At 43.0% G+C, this 18,560-nt stretch overlaps 1 protein-coding gene across 3 annotated transcripts in view; it reads left to right on the top strand.

The window, feature by feature from the left end:
• Nucleotides 1–18,560, top strand: part of rngtt (RNA guanylyltransferase and 5'-phosphatase) — a 163,546-nt gene that overhangs the window by 14,800 nt on the left and 130,186 nt on the right. For all 3 annotated transcript variants that reach the window (XM_045719498.1, XM_014204745.2, NM_001173757.1), the window contains 4 exons: nucleotides 184–259; nucleotides 2,026–2,281; nucleotides 2,997–3,106; nucleotides 6,305–6,406. In XM_045719498.1, coding sequence (XP_045575454.1) covers nucleotides 184–259; nucleotides 2,026–2,281; nucleotides 2,997–3,106; nucleotides 6,305–6,406 — 544 coding nt within the window. The remainder of the gene's footprint in view (nucleotides 1–183; nucleotides 260–2,025; nucleotides 2,282–2,996; nucleotides 3,107–6,304; nucleotides 6,407–18,560) is intronic.

The following is an 18,560-nucleotide window of genomic DNA, read 5'->3' as shown; positions in this document are numbered from 1 at the left end:
GACATATAGGATTCATGTCATGCATGTAATAAGATGGTTAGAAAGTGACAGGGTTATTGGACTGCCTCATTTGCGTTTTGTTGAATACAAGTGCGTGCGTGTGTGTGCACCAATTGTAGTAGTAGTGACAGATGGGCACTTTGCTTTGTTGACATGTGCAGTGTCTTCTCTGTTCTCCCACAGGTGTCCACTGCACGCACGGCTTCAACCGGACAGGCTTTCTGATCTGTGCTTACCTGGTGGAGAAGTTGGACTGGAGGTAAGGCCATGCCATCCCGATCAATCAACACCCCACAGAACTGTGTTTATCACATATGACTTCTGTCTGTGTGTGTGTGTCTCACTGCCAAATCACATGTTCACGTATTCCAACATTGACCACAGAACCAACACAATTCCCAGAGTGGTATGGCTTGCATCACTTCTGTGTGTTCAGGATGGACCCCTGCAGTCCCGTTAGGGGTGGAGCCATGTTGCTGTGGAAGCAGACTTAAGCCTTGTGGTTCACCGGGTTGGGTTCTATCAGAGACTTCTTCTATTACAACTATTCCTACCTGCACAAACCATATGATAAGCGCCAATACAAAACTGGCCACTTCATTGACACACCTCTGCAATAAAAGTCTCTGGGTTCTATATGCAGTACCAGTCAAAAGTTAGGACACGTTGACTCATTCAAGGTTTTTATTTATTTAAAAAAAAATGTCTACATTGTAGAATAATAGTGAAGACATCAAAACTATGAAGTAACACATGGAATCATGTTGTAACCAAAAAAGTGTTAAACAAATGAAAATATATTTTAGGTTCCACAAAGTAGCCACCCCTTGCCTTGATGACAGCTTGACTTTGTCCCAAATGTAATGTCACAAGGAGGGATGTTGTCAGTGTCAATAAAGTCGCGCTTGGGGAAAGACAGAGGCTCCCAGGCTGGTGGTGAAGAGTCAACTCCACACCTGACTCCAGAGGTGCTGAATCATTTACCTCAGCGGAAAAGAAAGGCAGGGGATGATTGTGTCTTTAGGCAGGAAGAGAATGTGTATTTGTAAATGGGTCTTGGAAAGGTTAGCGGAATCTGTAAATTCCCTTGGGCTCAGTGTTGGAGGTATAGGCAGGATGAGGATGAACAACCTCCTCATTCTCTTCCCCCCCATTTCCTCTGGTTAAATAATCCCACAGTACACACAGACAGAGACAGTCTGAGATGTGCATCAGTTCTGGTTCTGGATGACAATATCACATGTGGTTGATATTTCCTTTCTCACACGGTCAGCCACAGAATCAGTCAGCAGACGTATAATAACTACTCTGCTACTTAGCAGCTATCTGATCAGATATGTTTGTTGAAGGATTCTTGACAGGGTTGCCCATTGGTCAAATAGGACTGATGAGCTGAGACGTCTAGTACGCTGATGGCTCATTGACATCCTGTCTCTGAGTTCTGCTGTGAGGATAGAGGGCCTGACTGCTGTTTTTTTTTTGGGGGGGGTGAACTATTGTTTTTATTCGATCACATCAAGGTGATGTGGTGGCAACCAGCGCTGAACAATACGTTTTTTTGGCAGCTGTCAGCGCAGCCACACTGTTTCTTGTTCAGCTGCATACTGCAGGGCTCTACGGTGCGACCATTTTACTTGCATATGCGTGCATATGTTTTGCTGTGCGACCTGAAATATTAATTTAGGAGCATTAGTGCACCTAGAAAAATTAGGCATTCTAACTGTAATCCCTCATATTTTGAATTGTGCTCCTGAATTTCTTTGTGTGCCTTCATTTTTCTACTTAGGCGCCCAGGTGCTCCTTGTAAAAAAAAAATATATATATACAAAAAAATAATAATAAAAATAAATAAAAAAGTCAGCGTAGAGCCCTGTACCTGAATCGTCATTAAGTAGAAGAGGAATTGGGGCACAGTTTTCTCAATCGTGTCAGACAGAATAGATTACACTTTCCAAATCTCATGACAATCCAGGGCCTGACTGATGTTCTGTTGTGTTCCTCTGTGTGTCTCTTGATGTGGGTCAGTGTCGAGGCGGCGGTGGCTGCGTTCGCCCAGGCCCGCGCCCCTGGGATCTACAAAGGCGACTACCTCAAGGAGCTCTTCCGTCGCTATGGAGACGTCGAAGACGCCCCCGCCGCCCCCGTGCTACCAGAGTGGTGCTTCGACGACGACGACGGCGACCAGGACGACGATGGCAACGTGATTGGCCAAGAGTCTCAGTCAGGCCCCTCCTCCTCTGAGTCGGCGCCGGGGAAACGGAGGAAGGAGAGACTAAAATTTGTGAGACTCAGACTGACTGAGAAAAGAGAGGGCACTGGGGAAATGGGCTGTTTCCAAATAGAGAGGCCGTGTCCCTAATGGTAAACTAACCCCTATATAGGAAATGCGTTGCCATTTGGGATGCAGTCTGAGAGTGACCGAGCACTGGGGAAATGTGCTGTAGCTTAGGAGCTGAGAGAGGATATCCATTGGTTCTGCTCCAGATGACACACAGCTCATGTGGTGTGACTGAGAGCCGTGTGGGACCCTCTGTGATATTGGCGCTCTCCAAATGTACATCATATGCATGCCTCTTAAGTCTGTGCAAGAGGAGACTCCTCTGAAGTGATACAAACAAGGGCAAATTTGCTTAAATCACCAGAAAGATATAAAAAAATACGGGGCCCTCATCTATTTTTCCATCTGCATCCCAAATGGCACTCCTATTTAGTGCCCTTTGGACCAGGGCACATAGAGCTCTGGTCGGAAGTAGTGTACTATTATAGGGAATAGGATGCTATTTGGGACATAGTCTCAGTCACAGACCCAATGAGAGCACCACACCATGGAATGATGGCATTAGATAACAGAAAATCTTCCCCAAATGTAATTCCTGGGCTGTTTCCCCGAGCTGTTAGGATTGTGTGTTTTCAATAGGACGTCAATGTATTTTTTTATTTCTTCTCCCAAATGTCCAAGTCCCAACTTGTTACGTGTCGTACTCTGTCTGTCTCAGGGTGCTATATTCGTGGAGGGGGTCACAGTGAAAGGCGTCACGCAGCTCACCACACAGCCTAAACTGGCCGAGATCCAACGGAAGTGTCAGGAGTTTGCGGAATGGGAAAAGTGAGGATTCTTTCTCTCTACTGATCTCTTTCTCAATCTCTCTTTGTCGTATATACCCTTCTGGTAGCACTGTGTGTGTGTGACTCACTCTTACTGGAGATTTTTATAGGCTTTGTACTAGAGGTCGACAGATTATGATTTTTCAACGCCGATACCGATTATTGGAGGACCAAAAAAGCCGATACCGATTAATCGTCCGATTTTATTTGTTTGTAATAATGACAATTACAACAATACTGAATGACCACTTATTTTAACTTTATATAATACATCAATAAAATCAATTTAGCCTCAAATAAATAATGAAACATGTTCAATTTGGTTTAAATAATGCAAAAACAAAGTGTTGGAGAAGAAAGTAAAAGTGCAGTATGTGCCATGTAAGAAAGCTAACGTTTAAGTTCCTTGCTCAGAACATGATAACATATGAAAGCTGGTGGTTCCTTTTAACATGAGTCTTCAATATTCCCAGGTAAGTTTTAGGTTGTAGTTATTATAGGAATGATAGGACTACTTCTCTCTATACGATTTGTATTTCATATACCTTTGACTATTGGATGTTCTTATAGGCACTTTAGTATTGCCAGTGTAACAGTATAGCTTCCGTCCCTCTCCTCGCTCCTACCTGGGCTCGAACCAGGAACACATCGACAACAGCTACCCTTGAAGCAGCGTTACCCATGCAGAGCAAGGGGAACAACTACTCCAAGCCTCAGAGCGAGTGACGTTTGAAACGCTATTAGCGCGCACCCGCTAACTAACTAGCCATTTCACATCGGTTACACCAGCCTAATCTAGGGAGTTGATAGGCTTGAAGCCATAAACAGCGCAATGCTTGAAGCACAGCGAAGCGCTGCTGGCAAAACGCACGAAAGTGCTGTTTGAATGAATGCTTAATTATAATATAATAACACACAGAAATACGAGCCTTAGGTCATTAATATGGTCGAATCCGGAAACTATCATCTCGAAAACAAAAAGTTTTTCCTTTCAGTGAAATACAGAACCGTTCCGTATTTTATCTAACGGGTGGCATCCCTAAGTCTAAATATTCCTGTTATATTGCACAACCTTCAATGTTATCTCATAATTACATAAAATTCTGGCAAATTAGTTCGCAACGAGCCAGGAGGCCCAGACTGTTGCATATACCCTGACTCTGCATGCAATGAACGCAAGAGAACTGACACAATTCCACCTGGTTATATTGCCTGCTAACCTGGATTTATTTTAGATAAATATGCAGGTTTAAAAATATATACTTCTGTGTATTGATTTTAAGAAAGGCATTGATGTTTATGGTTAGGTACAGTCGTGCAACGATTGTGCTTTTTTCGCAAATGCGCTTTTGTTAAATCATCCCCCGTTTGGCGAAGTCGGCTGTCTTTGTTAGGAAGAAACAGTCTTCACAGTTTGCAACGAGCCAGGCGGCCCAAACTGCTGTATATACCCTGACTCTGTTGCAAGAGAAGTGACACATTTTCCCTAGTTAAAAGAAATTCATGTTAGCAGGCAATATTAACTAAATATGCAGGTTTAAAAATATATACTTGTGTATTGATTTTAAGAAAGTCATTGATGTTTATGGTTAGGTACATAAGCGATTATATGCAACGCAGGACAGGCTAGATAAACTAGTAATATCATCAACCATGTGCAGTTAACTAGTGATTATGATTGATTGTTTTTTATAAGATAAGTTTAATGCTAGCTAGCAACTTACCTTGGCTTCTTACTGCATTCGCATAACAGGCAGGCTCCTCGTGGAGTGCAATGTAAAGCAGGTGGTTAGAGCGTTGGACTAGTTAACTGTAAGGTTGCAAGATTGAATCCCCGAGCTGACAAGGTAAAGATCTGTCGTTCTGCCCCTGAACAAGGCACTTAACCCACCGTTCCTAGGCCATCATTGACAATAAGAATGTGTTCATAACTGACTTGCCTAGGTAAATAAAGGTGTAAAAAATACCGATTTCCCATTGTTATGAAAACTTGAAATCGGCCCTAATTAATCGGCCATTCCGATTAATCGGTCAACCTCTACTTTGTACTGTTATAGGCGTCCGCATGCTTCCCATCCAAAACAGTTTGCATATTCTTTTGTGTATTTTTAGTATATATATTTTCTTACCCCTTTTTCTTCCCAATTTTGTGGTATCCAATTGGTAGTTAGTCTTGTCCCATCGCTGCAACTCCCGTACGGACTCGGGAGAGGCAAAGGTCGAGAGCCGTGTGTCCTCCAAAACACAACCCAACCAAGCCGCACTGCTTGTTGACACAATGCCCACTTAACCCGGAAGGCAGCCGCCCCAATGTGTCGGAGGAAACACCGTACACCTGGCGACCGAGTCAGCTTGCACTGCGCCCGGGCCGCCACAGGAGTCGCTAGAGCGCGATGGGACAAGGACATCCCGGCCGGCCAAACCCACCCATAACCCGGACGATGCTGGGCCAATTGTTCGCCGCCCCATGTCTCCCGGTCGCGGCCGGCTGTGACAGACCCTGGACACAAACCAATTTGTGACGTTTTGGTCTTTGGCAAGGTTTTTTTTTTTTGTTGATGTTCGTGCACTCACCATTTTTTCTTGTGGCATGCCGAAGGTTGGTAGCCAAAGTCTATGGCCCTTCGTTGATGATTGGTCAACAGTAAGGATTCTTCAATTAAGTGTTTATCATTCAACGAGAGACTCGTTTTCATTCAATTGAGAATTACTGGACCAAACATCTTAGCTGGAAGTAAAATTGTGCGGCAAAGACCTCGGAACAAAATAACTCAAGAAATCAAATATATTTTTTTAAATCTTAGATGAATTCTGACTTTTGAGGAAGTGTACACTGGCTACACCGTCTCAAGAGGGCGAGAGTACTATTGCCCCTTTTTGTCTCGTTTTTCAAGCTAAGGTCTTAAGGGAGTATGCGAGGCACAGACATTCACTTCGCCAAGCTGAGTTCTGCTAGGAGCGAACCGAACCTAATATGCAGACGCCTTAAGAGATACAAGGGTAGGAAATGACTGTTCTGCCGTAGGTGTCTTTTTTCTTTACTAGCGATATGGAGGAATTGTGGTGTTTCAGCTCTACAGCCTCATGTCTCATATGAGAGGAGTTTCATGTAAGAGTTTTATAAAGCTGTCTGAATTTCTAATCTCTTATGTTCTCACCAGGACATTGTTGATAAAAGGGTATTCTGTGTGTATTCTAGGTCCGGGTTTCCAGGTGCTCAGCCCGTGTCCATGGACAGGCGGAACCTTCGCTTTCTAGAACAGAATCCCTACAAGGTCAGCTGGAAGGCTGACGGCACACGGTGAGTCCCTCGTCTTTTGGTGTCCTCCCTCCTCCTATATAACCACAAAGGGCTCACAACAGGTTGGTTAACACACTTATAGAATTCCCATCCAACTGTGCTTCACTGGAGGACTTGAATATGAATCAATTTGTGCAGTGGATTTGGCAATTTAGATGTTTTCTCTCCTCTCCCTGGTATTTAGCTTCCAGTCCTCACTGACAATATGCAGGAATATTATGGTGAGCAGCACATGCCTTTTATATGGCAGTATCTGACTGTGCACTCAGCACTGATCCCCTGGCTTCATTTATCATTCATTTTCCTGGCCTTTTAGTCAGGACTGTGAGCTGAATACTAACGTTGTTCCCGTACACTGCAAATATGGATTTTAATCGTCTTCGATTAGCCCAGCACACTTGAGTGGCAGCGCTACTCGGTTTGTGTGGAGGTTGGCTTTAATTGCGGAGTGGCTGGACAGAGGCAGCCACAGGTGTAGCCAGGGGTTGTGGCTGTCTCACACAAATTTCCTTCTCACTGGAATAAGACTTCCAACAGATCAACACAGATCATCTTTCCAATCACTTTTCAGTGTGAATTGTTTTGCCTTCCCATACCCTGGAGGCCAGCATCCTGTCCAGGGGCTGTACTTGTTTTTAGTATTCTGTCGGCCTGTACTGAAACACTTTCTCTCTTGATACGCTGGTGAATATTTCATGAAGCAATGCAGTCAGTTTGAGAAATTTGACATATCAGTGCTTTCATTTCCTGAGGGAGTGAGGTGAGTGGTCTGTGGAGACCTGGCACCCATCCAAGAAGGAACATGTCCACCCAGCTCTCTTCAGCTACCAACCCTTGGTCAATGTCACTGATGGGGGTCCTTGGCGCTCTGGGTCTTTTCGAAGAAATGCCCCAGATGCTCCAACTTATATAAGTGAGAAGAATCAGGCCCACCTCAATCATTTAGGGGCAATTCCCTTAGTCGGTACAGAGGCGGTCCATAGGCTGATGGCAGGCCGTGCTTAGAGCAGATTTATGTTTTCCAGAGCCGAGATGGGTTTCCCATCTAAAACTCCTTGGTTATGTCCCAAATGGCACACTATTCCCTACATAGTGTGATACTTTTGACCAGGACCCATAGGGCTAGTGAATTATATAGGGGATAGGGTGCCATTTGGGACGTAACCCATGTGGTGTTCAGATAAATGAGAGTAGCTTGTTTTCTCCTGAGAGCCCAGCCAGGCCTTCTTATTCACTTTGCAACGGCTCGCCTGTTGTGGAACCACTGCCTCCCCGCCCACTGCCTCCCCGTCCACTGCCTGCTTGCCTTTCAGCTTTTCTCCAACCACTTCTTCCAATGTTCCTTCATCTTATTGCCACTTTAATGCATCTCCAATTGCTTATTCTACAGGAGATGAAACAAGCTCACTCTATGGCTTTTTGCTTATTTGTTTCCCCTGGCCTGCATTCCAAAGTACATTATGAATGAGCCCTTGTGGGTTGGAAGCCATGGTAAATGTTCAAATTGTTGCTCTGTAGTTTTTGTTGTTGTTGTAATATCAGTTGGGAGTGAGTCATGCATGACTGAGTAGCGTCATCATGAACAGGTCCCAGTCGTTGTTTAAATGCCCAGTTGGAAGGGAAGCAAAAATAATGGAAGTGAAAGTAGTGGGAAGAGGAGTCATTGAATAAATGCAGGTCTGTCAGAAACTGACGTTGATCTGTCCTTTGCTGGAGCAAATTGAGCCCGTCACACCAGATAAAGATGTCTTATCACACAATGCACAGTACTGCTCCATCAGTATACCAATAACAGGGCTTAGAGATATCGAAGCAATGATACTTCCTGAGATTTGCCTTCGGGGATTGCTTTCTGGCTGATGCAGCTGTCCACCTTTTTAAGTTTACTTCAGCTTTTAACATGCTGTCTGGTATCTATCCAGGTTACAGCTCAATGCTAAAAACAGTCTGAGACTCCATTCTCCCCATCCCTCAGTGCTTCTCATCACTCAGCAAGAGACATCTTACCTTAGGTGTATTCATTAGTCGGAAATCTGTTGCAAAACCGTTTGCTGTAGGAAGCAAACGGAATGAAACTGGGAGGGACCTACCTGAATTTTGTTCAATAAACTCTTGTTTTTGTTGCAAAAAATATCTGTTTGAAGTAAACGGATGGAATCAGACTAATGAGTACACCCCTTGACATCTCTTACAGAAGGTGTAGGCAACCCTGGTCCTGGAGTACCGTAGGGACTTCATATTTTTGATTTAACCGACCTGGAAGACCAGGTGTGTTGAATTTAGGCAATCACTTAACTGATCAATTGACCAGGTGTGGTGCCCATGTTGGAACATAATCCTGTGGGACTCCAAGACCAGGTTTGCCTACCCCTGTCTTACAGTAACTGTCCAGTGAAAATATGGGTACAGTACCAGTCAAGTTTGGACACCTACTCATTCAAGGGTTTTTCTTTTATTTGTACTTGTTTCTATATTTTAGATAAATAGTCAAGACATCTAAACTATGAAATGACACATGGAATCATGTAGTAATCAAAAATGTGTGGAATTTCTTTATTTCTTAATGCTTTTGCGCCAGTCAGTTGTTGTGACAAGGCACGGGGGTATACAGAAGATAGCCCTATTTGGTAAAAGACCAAGTACATTTTATGGCAAGAACTGCTCAAAAAAGCAAAGAGAAATTACAATTCATCATTGCTTTAAGACATGGTCAGTCAATCTGAAAAATGTCAAGAACTTTGAAAGTTTCTTCAAGTGCAGTTGCAAAAACCATCAAGTGCTATGATGAAACTGGCTCTCATGAGGACCGCCACAGGAAAGAAAGACCCAGAGTTACCTCTGCTGCGGAGGATAAGTTCATTAGAACTACCAGCCTCAGAAATTGCATCCCAAATAAATTCTTCAGAGTTCATGTAATAGACACATCTCAACACCAATTGTTCAGAGGAGACTGCGTGACTCAGGCCTTCATGGTCAAATTGCTGCAAAGAAACCACAACTGAAGGACACCAATAAGAAGAGACTTGCTTGGGCCAAGAAACACAAGCAATGTGTAGACCGATGGAAATCTGTCCTTTGGTCTGATGAGTCCAAATTTGAGATTTCTGGTTCCAACCGCCGTGTCTTTGTGATGCAGAGTAGGTGAACGGATGAACTCTGCATGTGTTGTTCCCACCTTGAAGCATGGAGGAGGTGGTGTGATGTGTGGGGGGTGCTTTGCTGGTGACACTGTCAGTGATTTATTTAGAATTCAAGGCACACTTAACCAGCATGGCTTCCACAGCATTCTGCAGCGACACGCCATCCCATCTAGTTTGCGCTTAGTTTTTCAACAGGAAAATGACCCAACACACCTTCAGGCTGTGTAAGGGCTATTTGACCAAGAAGGAGAGTGATGGAGTGCTGCATCAGATGACCAATTGAGATGGCTTGGGATGAGTTGGACCACAGAGTGAAGGAAAAGCAGCCAACAAGTGCTCAGCATATGTTGGAACGCCTTCAAGACTTTTGGAAAAGCATTCCAGGTGAAGCTGGTTGAGAGAATGCCAAGAGTGTGCAAAGTGTGGCTGTTTGAAGAGTTTCAAATATAAGTATTTGATTTGTTTAACACTTTTTTTTGGTTACTACATGATTCCATATGTGTTATTTCATAATTTTGATGTCTTTATTATTCTACAATGTAGAAAATAGTACAAATAAAGAAGAACCCTTGAATGAGTAGGTCAACTTTTGACTGGTACTGTGTGTATATATATTTTGTTAAACCTCATATTCTATTAGCTCATACCCAAATTATGTTGTTGACCCTTCCTTTACTTGTAGGTGTGGAAAAAGCATTTAATTTTAAGAAAACACTCAGTAAAACCCCATCTCAAACAAACAAAATGTTTCAAATTTGCTTTAACCTCTTAGTGACCCCTTCGAGACAGGATCCCGTTAACGGGATCGTTTGACAAAATAGCATGGCGTGAAATTCAAAACAACAAAATTCTAATAATTTCAATTTCTCAAACTTACACCATTTTAAAGATACACTTCTCCTTCATGTAACCACATTGTCCGATTTTCAAAAAGGCTTTACAGCGAAAGCAAAACAATAGATTATGTTAGGAGAGTACGTTGACAAAAATAACCACACAGCCATTTTCCAAGCAAGGAGATATGTCCCAAAAACCCAAAACACAGCTAAATGAAGCACTAACCTTTGACGATCTTCATCAGATGACACTCCTAGGACATCATGTTACGCAATACATGTATGTTTTGTTCGATAAAGTTCATATTTATATCCAAAAACAGCATTTTACATTGGCTCGTGATGTTCAGAAAATGTATTCCCACCAAAACTTCCAGTGAATGACCACATCAATTTACAAAAATACTCATCATAAACGTTAACAAAATACATAACAATTATTTTAAGAATTACAGATACAGTAGTCCTTTATGCAACCGCTGTGTCAGATTTTAAAATAGCTTTTCGGCGAAAGCACATTTTTCAATTTTCTGAGTACATAGCTCGCCATCAAAGCAAGCTATACAGACACCCGCCAAGTTCTGGGGTCACCTAAACTCAGAATTAGTATTATAAATATTCTCTTACCTTTGCTGATCTTCGTCAGAATGCACTCCCAGGACTGCTACTTCCACAAGAAATGTTGTTTTTGTTCGAGATAATCCATATTTATGTCCAAATACCTCCGTTTTGTTTGTGCATTCAGGTCACTATCCAAAGGCATAATGCGCGAGCATGATTCCAGACACGAAAAGTCAAAATGTTCCATTACCGTTTGTAGAAACATATCAAACGTTGTTTGCAATCAATCTTTAGGGTATTTTTAACGTAAAATTGCGATAATATTCCAACCGGACAATAGCGCATACCCAAACCCTTTGTCCATAGGCAGTCCACTGATTGACTGAGCTACTATTATCTGCCCAGTAAGAGGAGAAGCCTGTTGACAGCCAATGGAAGCCTTAGGAAGTGCAACGTGACCCCACAGACACTGTAGTTTCGATAGCGATTCAAAAGAACTACAATTCTCAGATCTTCCACTTCCTGGTTTAATTTTTCTCAGGTTTTTGCCTGCCATATGAGTTCTGTTATACTCACAGACACCATTCAAACAGTTTTAGAAACTTCAGTGTTTTCTATCCAAATCTACTAATAATATGCATATTCTAGTTTCTGGGCCAGAGTAGTAACCAGTTTAATTTGGGTACGTTTTTCATCCGGCCGTGAAAATACTGCCCCCTAAGAGGTTTTAAACATTGTGTCATCCAGCAGCTTTTTCCTTTTTTCTCCCCCAAATTCTCTGGTGGGGAGAAGGAGACTAGGAGGGGCTAAGGATTGCACACTGCGCAAGCTGGTTAGCAATCCACAGCTGGTGTTAGCAAAACGGACAAAGCCTATACAACTATCTCGCAAGTCACTTCCATTTCAAATTATGTGGTTTGTAGGAGACTGCTGGCTGTTTAGAAACAGTTATCTAGCTAACGTTAGTTGGCATGCTAATGTTACCTATCGTGGCTAGCCAACAAGAATAAAGATCCTCCACACAACAACCGTCTTGCCTTTCCCTCTATTTTTAATCCTATGGTTTGTAGCTAAAAGTTGGATGTCAACAGGAAACCTAGTTAGCTGTTGTTGACTGATCAAGGAAGCTCCAGTTAGTTAGTTGGCTAGCTTAGCTGCTAGGGGCACACATCATTTGCAAACACAGTATTTGTTGTGTTTTAGTGAGTCCGCCAGATCAGAGGCATTTAGGGATGACTACTCGTTAAATTGATAGGTGCGTGAATTGGACCATATTGCTGTCCTGCCTGAGCATTTGAAATGTAACGAGTACTTTTGGGTGTAAGGGGAAAATGTATGAGAGTGAAAATTACATGAAGTGGAGTAAAAGTTGTCAAATATACACTGCTCAAAAAAATAGGGAACACTTAAACAACACAATGTAACTCCAAGTCAATCACACTTCTGTGAAATCAAACTGTCCACTTAGGAAGCAGCACTGATTGACAATAAATTGTCTGCTCAAACGGTCAGAAACAGACTCCATGAGGGTGGTGTGAGGGCCCGACATCCACAGGTGGGGGTTGTGCTTACAGCCCAACACCGTGCAGGACGTTTGGCATTTGCCAAAGAACACCAAGATTGGCAAATTCGCCACTGGTGCCCTGTGCTCTTCACAGATGAAAGCAGGTTCACACTGAGCACGTGACAGAGTCTGGAGACGCCGTGGAAAACGTTCTGCTGCCTGCAACATCCTCCAGCATGACCGGTTTGGCAGTGGGTCAGTCATGGTGTGGGGTGGCATTTCTTTGGGGGGCCGCACAGCCCTCCATGTGCTCGCCAGAGGTAGCCTGACTGCCATTAGGTACCGAGATGAGATCCTCAGACCCCTTGTGAGACCATATGCTGGTGCGGTTGGCCCTGGGTTCCTCCTAATGCAAGACAATGCTAGACCTCATGTGGCTGGAGTGTGTCAGCAGTTCCTGCAAGAGGATGGCATTGATGCTATGGACTGGCCCACCCGTTCCCCACACCTGAATCCAATTGAGCACATCTGGGACATCATGTCTCGCTCCATCCACCAACGCCACGTTGCACCACAGACTGTCCAGGAGTTGGCGGATGCTTTAGTCCAGGTCTGGGAGGAGATCCCTCAGGAGACCATCCGCCACCTCATCAGGAGCATGCCTAGGCGTTGTAGGGAGGTCATACAGGCACGTGGAGGCCACACACACTACTGAGCCTCATTTTGACTTGTTTTAAGGACATTACATCAAAGTTGGATCAGCCTGTAGTGTGGTTTTCCACTTTAATTTTGAGTGTGACTCCAAATCCAGACCTCCATGGGTTGATAAATTGGATTTCCATTGATTATTTTTGTGTGATTTTGTTGTCAGCACATTCAACTATGTAAAGAAAAAAGTATTTTATAAGATTATTTCTTTCATTCAGATCTAGGATGTGTTGTTTAAGTGTTCCCTTTAGCAGCACCTCTCTGATCGCCTCCTCTCTCAGGATGCTTCCCAGATGACGTCCTATTCCCGATATAGTGCACTTCTTTTGGTGCACGATAACGGGAAAAGGATGTCATTTGGGACAGACGGACGCACCCTGGGTCAATTGCTTGTGTGGCGGCGTTGGAGGCGTTCGCTGAGCTGCGTATGCTCCCTTGCTATGATGATGAGATTAGCTTTTAATCTCCACCACCTTCGGCCGTAATTAATCACCAGAACTGTTTCGTAATAATTAATGTGTTCACATTACTGAAATATGAGCCCTCAATGCCAGAAGCAGTTAGAGCTGGGAAATTATTGCCACATGTTGGCGATATGATTTAATTGGAATTAAGGATGCTAACGCATATTTCTTCAGGAAGGAGATTTACTGATTGATTGCCAAGGTGCAGTTTGATCTTAATTTATCTTCCCCAGGCCCCTCACGGATTATGCAAAGAATTCCTGACTCTTATCTCAGTCGTTACATATCCCACATGCCGCCTGGCAGGGCACATTTTAACTGCTCTATTGGAAATGTGTCTCTGGACTCAAGCTGGTCCTGCGAGATTGGTCAGCAGGAGTGACAGACCGCTGAGGGGGGTCTGAGTAGTTTGGGACGTAGGGGTCTTGGTTGGAGGGGGCTCTCCTGGCTGTCAGCGATGGTTTGATCCTTGTCCTGATCCATGGGTTGAAGAGGGGGAGGGAGAGTGACACTAATCAATGTGGTCCCTGGGTCTCCATTATCTCAGACCAACAGTGGACAAGAGCTTAACTCCTCTTTTCTCCTTCCTCTCACCCCCTTCTCTACCCTAGCCGCAGTCATTTTCTCAAAATGAGTAATCAATAGGACTGATGGTGTTTAATAAAAAAGAAAGAATTGATGTGTAAGAGGTGTTGGATTAGATTGTATCTCTAGGGTTGCTATTGAAGGAGACTTAGACACTGGTTGTGTATCTAATGTTGGCAGTTATTATGCTATGCCTCTCACTAAATTTGTATTGTGTTGATCTGCCAGATTTTCAATATTCAGATCTTAATTTGAAATGGGAAGCTAGAATCCTTAATAGAAACAATAACAAATCGGTCACCCCACCTCAATTTTGGTAAAAAGCCTGTCCCCGACAAAAAAATATTGGTTGACCAAGAGTAATCTTTTAAATGTCTATTTTTCCATATATAGACACATCCCATGTGTTTTAATCAAATCAACTATATTCACTGAGCTTGTCTGATGCTTTTAAGCGAACTGTTTGATTTAAATAATTAAGACGCACACACAAGCGACTAGAGAGAGTCTGACCGCAATTGATTTGATTGTGCCGGGGCTGGCTCAGACTAGCTGCGCTGTGTAAAAAAAAAAAAAAAAAATTTTTTTTTACAGCGAGTGACTGTGACTAGCACCAGTTCACTCTCTCCTCCCTGCTGCACAGAACATCAACAGTGTTTATCGCGCTGTCCGTGTTGCTGAAGCTGCAACATACTTGGACATTTCGGACAAAAAAATTGTTACCGAAATCCCTAATTTGTTTAGGAAAAAATTCCCTCAACCCTTGCTCTCTTTACGTGACACATGTATGCATCCATCGCATGCACGTGACCAATAGGGCCTGACCTATGGCACATAATCACATCAATAAATTGGTAATAACAAACTCTGAACACCGTAAAACTTGTGACAGCAAAATGGATGCAGAGGACGTGACAAATGAACTTGGTTGCACAGGAAGTAAAGGGGAAGTTAGATGTGTGGAATAAATTTGACTAGTTGTGGGAAATACCGGAGCTCAAGAAAAAGAAGGTAAGGAGCAAGCGCTGCGAGCATATTATGTGTGCCAAACAGGTGCTGTTAGATTACAATATAATTTTCCTGACCATTTGGAACAATGTGAACAACACTAAATAAATGATAGCGTACCAGAGAGTGTTGTAAAACCTTTATTACAGCAAAGACCAAAAACGGTCGCATTCAGTCGTGAATGCAATTTCTGAAATGGGATGCTTTAGGCCTATTGTTTACGCACATTTTTTAATTTTTTTTTTTTACCTTTTTATTTAAAAAAAAAAACTTGTACATTTTATTTTTAAAACTAAAATGCTTGATTTGCATTTCAAATCATGAATGACTCCTATGCTGATGACATGAACAAATCAATTGTTGATTGATACAGTAGCATATATATACTGTACAGTACATTCGGAAAGTATTCAGACCCCTTGACTTTTTACGCATTTACATCCTTATTCTAAAATTTACGTTCCCCCCCTCATCATCAATCTACACACAATACCCCATAATGACAAAGCAAAAACAGGTCATTTAGAATTTTTTGCACATAAATTAAAAACTTTTACATTTACATAAGTATTCAGACCCTTCACTTAGTACTTTGGCGAAGCACCTTTGGCAGCGATTACAGCCTCGAGTCTTCTTGGGTATGACGCTACAAGCTTGGCACAGCTGTATTTGGGGAGTTTCTCCCATTCTTCTGTGCAGATCCTCTCAAGCTATGTCGGGTTGGATGGGGAGCATTGCTGCACAGGTATTTTCAGGTCTCTCCAGAGATGTTTGATCGGGTTCAAGTCCGGGCCCTGGCTGGGCCACTCAAGGACATTGAGAGACTTGTCCCGAAGCCACTCCTGCGTTGTCTTGGCTGTGGGCTTTGGGTTGTTGTCCTGTTGGAAGGTGAACCTTCGCTCCAGTCCCGGCCGTTGAAAAACATCCCCATAGCATGATGCTGCCACCACCATGCTTCACCGTAGGGATGGTACCAGGTTTCCTCCAGACGTGACCTTAGCATTCAGGCCAGATAATTCAATCTTTGTTTCATCAGACCAGAGAATCTTGTTTCTTATGGTCTAAGGGTCCTTTAGGTGCCTTTTTGTCAAACTCCAAGCGAGCTGTCATGTGCCTTTTGATGAGGAGTGGCCACTCTTCAAAGGAGTGGCCACTAAAGGCCTGATTGGTGTAGTGGTGCAGAGATGGTTGTCCTTCTGGAAGGTTCTCCCATCTCCACAGAGGAGCTCTGGAGCTCTGTCAGAGTGCTTGATCCTATACATCTAAGCTAGTTATCGTCATGTTTCAGAACCTTTCTCAGTGGTGTTAAACAGGAGTAAAGGCCTACACTCGTCCACCACTGGAGGTATTAGTAGGGCCCTATAAAATTTGCGCTGCAGAAGGAATCCAGACATTAAAATGTAATTCAACAATATTCAAATGTATTGAATTTATAAACTTGTAATTTGCCCAAGATTATCATTACATTTACATTTTTACATTTAAGTCATTTAGCAGACGCTCTTATCCAGAGCGACTTACAAATTGGTGCATTCACCTTATGATATCCAGTGGAACAACCACTTTACAATAGTGCTTCTAAATCTTTTAAGGGGGGTTAGAAGGATTACTTTATCCTATCCTAGGTATTCCTTAAAGAGGTGGGGTTTCAGGTGTCTCATCTCTCTCATCATTAGACATTAATAAAATGCATCAGTGATTTAGGTCTTTTCTGTAAACCTTCTGAAGAGGCAAAGGCACAGGAAATGCCCCTGTCTGTGCGTTCGCTTTTGTCTTCCGCTGTGTAGCAGTCATCGATGATGCCAATGACAAATGTCTTCTGGTCGATGGAAAAGCTTTCCCAAAAACCTTCTTAATAATGTGTGAACTACAGTACAAAGTAGTCTGCCTACCTGGCTGAATGATATCAATCCAGTGGCGATTTGTTTAGTAAATCTCTGCAATAACTTGCGCTACAAAAACACTGCTAACCAAGTCTCTTGCTGGTGCACACTTGAATTAAAGGATATCTACACAAAAAAATGACTTTTCACAGACCTCAAAAGTGGTCTCCTGATGTAGTTTAAAGGGTAGGTAGCATAAACGTATCCACATTTAACATATGGATTTGCATTAGAATACGCATGAAATGTACCAAGAGTTGATATTTGCATTGGGCCGGCACAAGCTTATGGCTTGCGCAACATTGCAATCTATGCTTAAGACCAACGCCTGGCTGTGGCTGGGTAAGAAGAGCACCTGTATTTCACACAGAATAGCAGCTGTTAATAGCAGCTCTGCCTTGTCTGCCAGTAGACTCTGTTGCTCACTATTGATGTGCAAAGCTGCTTGGTCTGATCTGAGGGTCACCGGGGGGGAGCTGCTGTCGCTCAGGCCTTAGCCGAAACAATGGCCGTTTGTGCATCATTAGGATCAAAGTGCTGGGGAAATAGACAAGGGGGAAAATTGCCTTACATAACCTCACTGGAGGACTGGGGCTGCAGGTGGAGAGGGATTTCTGCCAGTACGGATAATAGGTCATTTTGAATTGTAGTAGGGCCTACATTTTGGGGATCCATGATAGTTTGGCACCGGGTATACAGTGTCATTATGATGGCTTGAAAGAGGGGGGGAGAGAGAGAGTGGGGGTAGCTTATCCTTGACTGATGAGGAAGGGCCCTTCAGAAAGTGACAGCAGAGACATGGCTAACTGGCCAATTAGATCGCAAGGGGACCACTTTGGCCCTGCAATAACTGTGTTTTTTTCCCTCTGTGGGTGTCATCTGCAGACTTCCAAAATATAACTACACTCAATCTTTTGTTGGTTTTCCAAGACGATTGGCCCAATTCAGAGAAAATATAGGGGTGGTGTCATTTGAAATTGTACTTGTGCAGGAGAGATTCGACTCCTCAAACTATATATAGACAGGTGTGTGCCTTTCCAAATCATGTCCAATCAATTACATTTACCACAGCTGGACTCCCAAGTTGTAGATACATCTCAGGGATGATCAATAGAAACAGGATGCACCTGAGCTCAATTTCGAGTCTCATAGCAAAGGGTCTGAATACTTATGTAAATAAATAAGGTATTTTGAATACATTTGCAAAAATGTATAACCTGTTTTCACTTTGTTATTATGGGGTATTGTGTGTAGATTGAGGATGCACCTGTACACACTGCCCTATCCCATCTGGACAACAGTAATACAGTTGAAGATGGAAGTTTACCAACACCTTAGCCAAATACATTTAAACCCAGTTTTTCACAATTCCTGACATTTAATCCTAGTAATAATTCCCTGTCTTAGGTCAGTTAGGATCACCACTTTATTTTAAGAATGTGAAATGGCAGAATAATAATAGTAA

Source organism: Salmo salar, chromosome ssa06 (genome assembly GCF_905237065.1).
Source record: "Salmo salar chromosome ssa06, Ssal_v3.1, whole genome shotgun sequence".
Lineage (NCBI taxonomy): Eukaryota > Metazoa > Chordata > Actinopteri > Salmoniformes > Salmonidae > Salmo > Salmo salar.
This window is presented reverse-complemented; position numbering and strand designations above follow the sequence as displayed.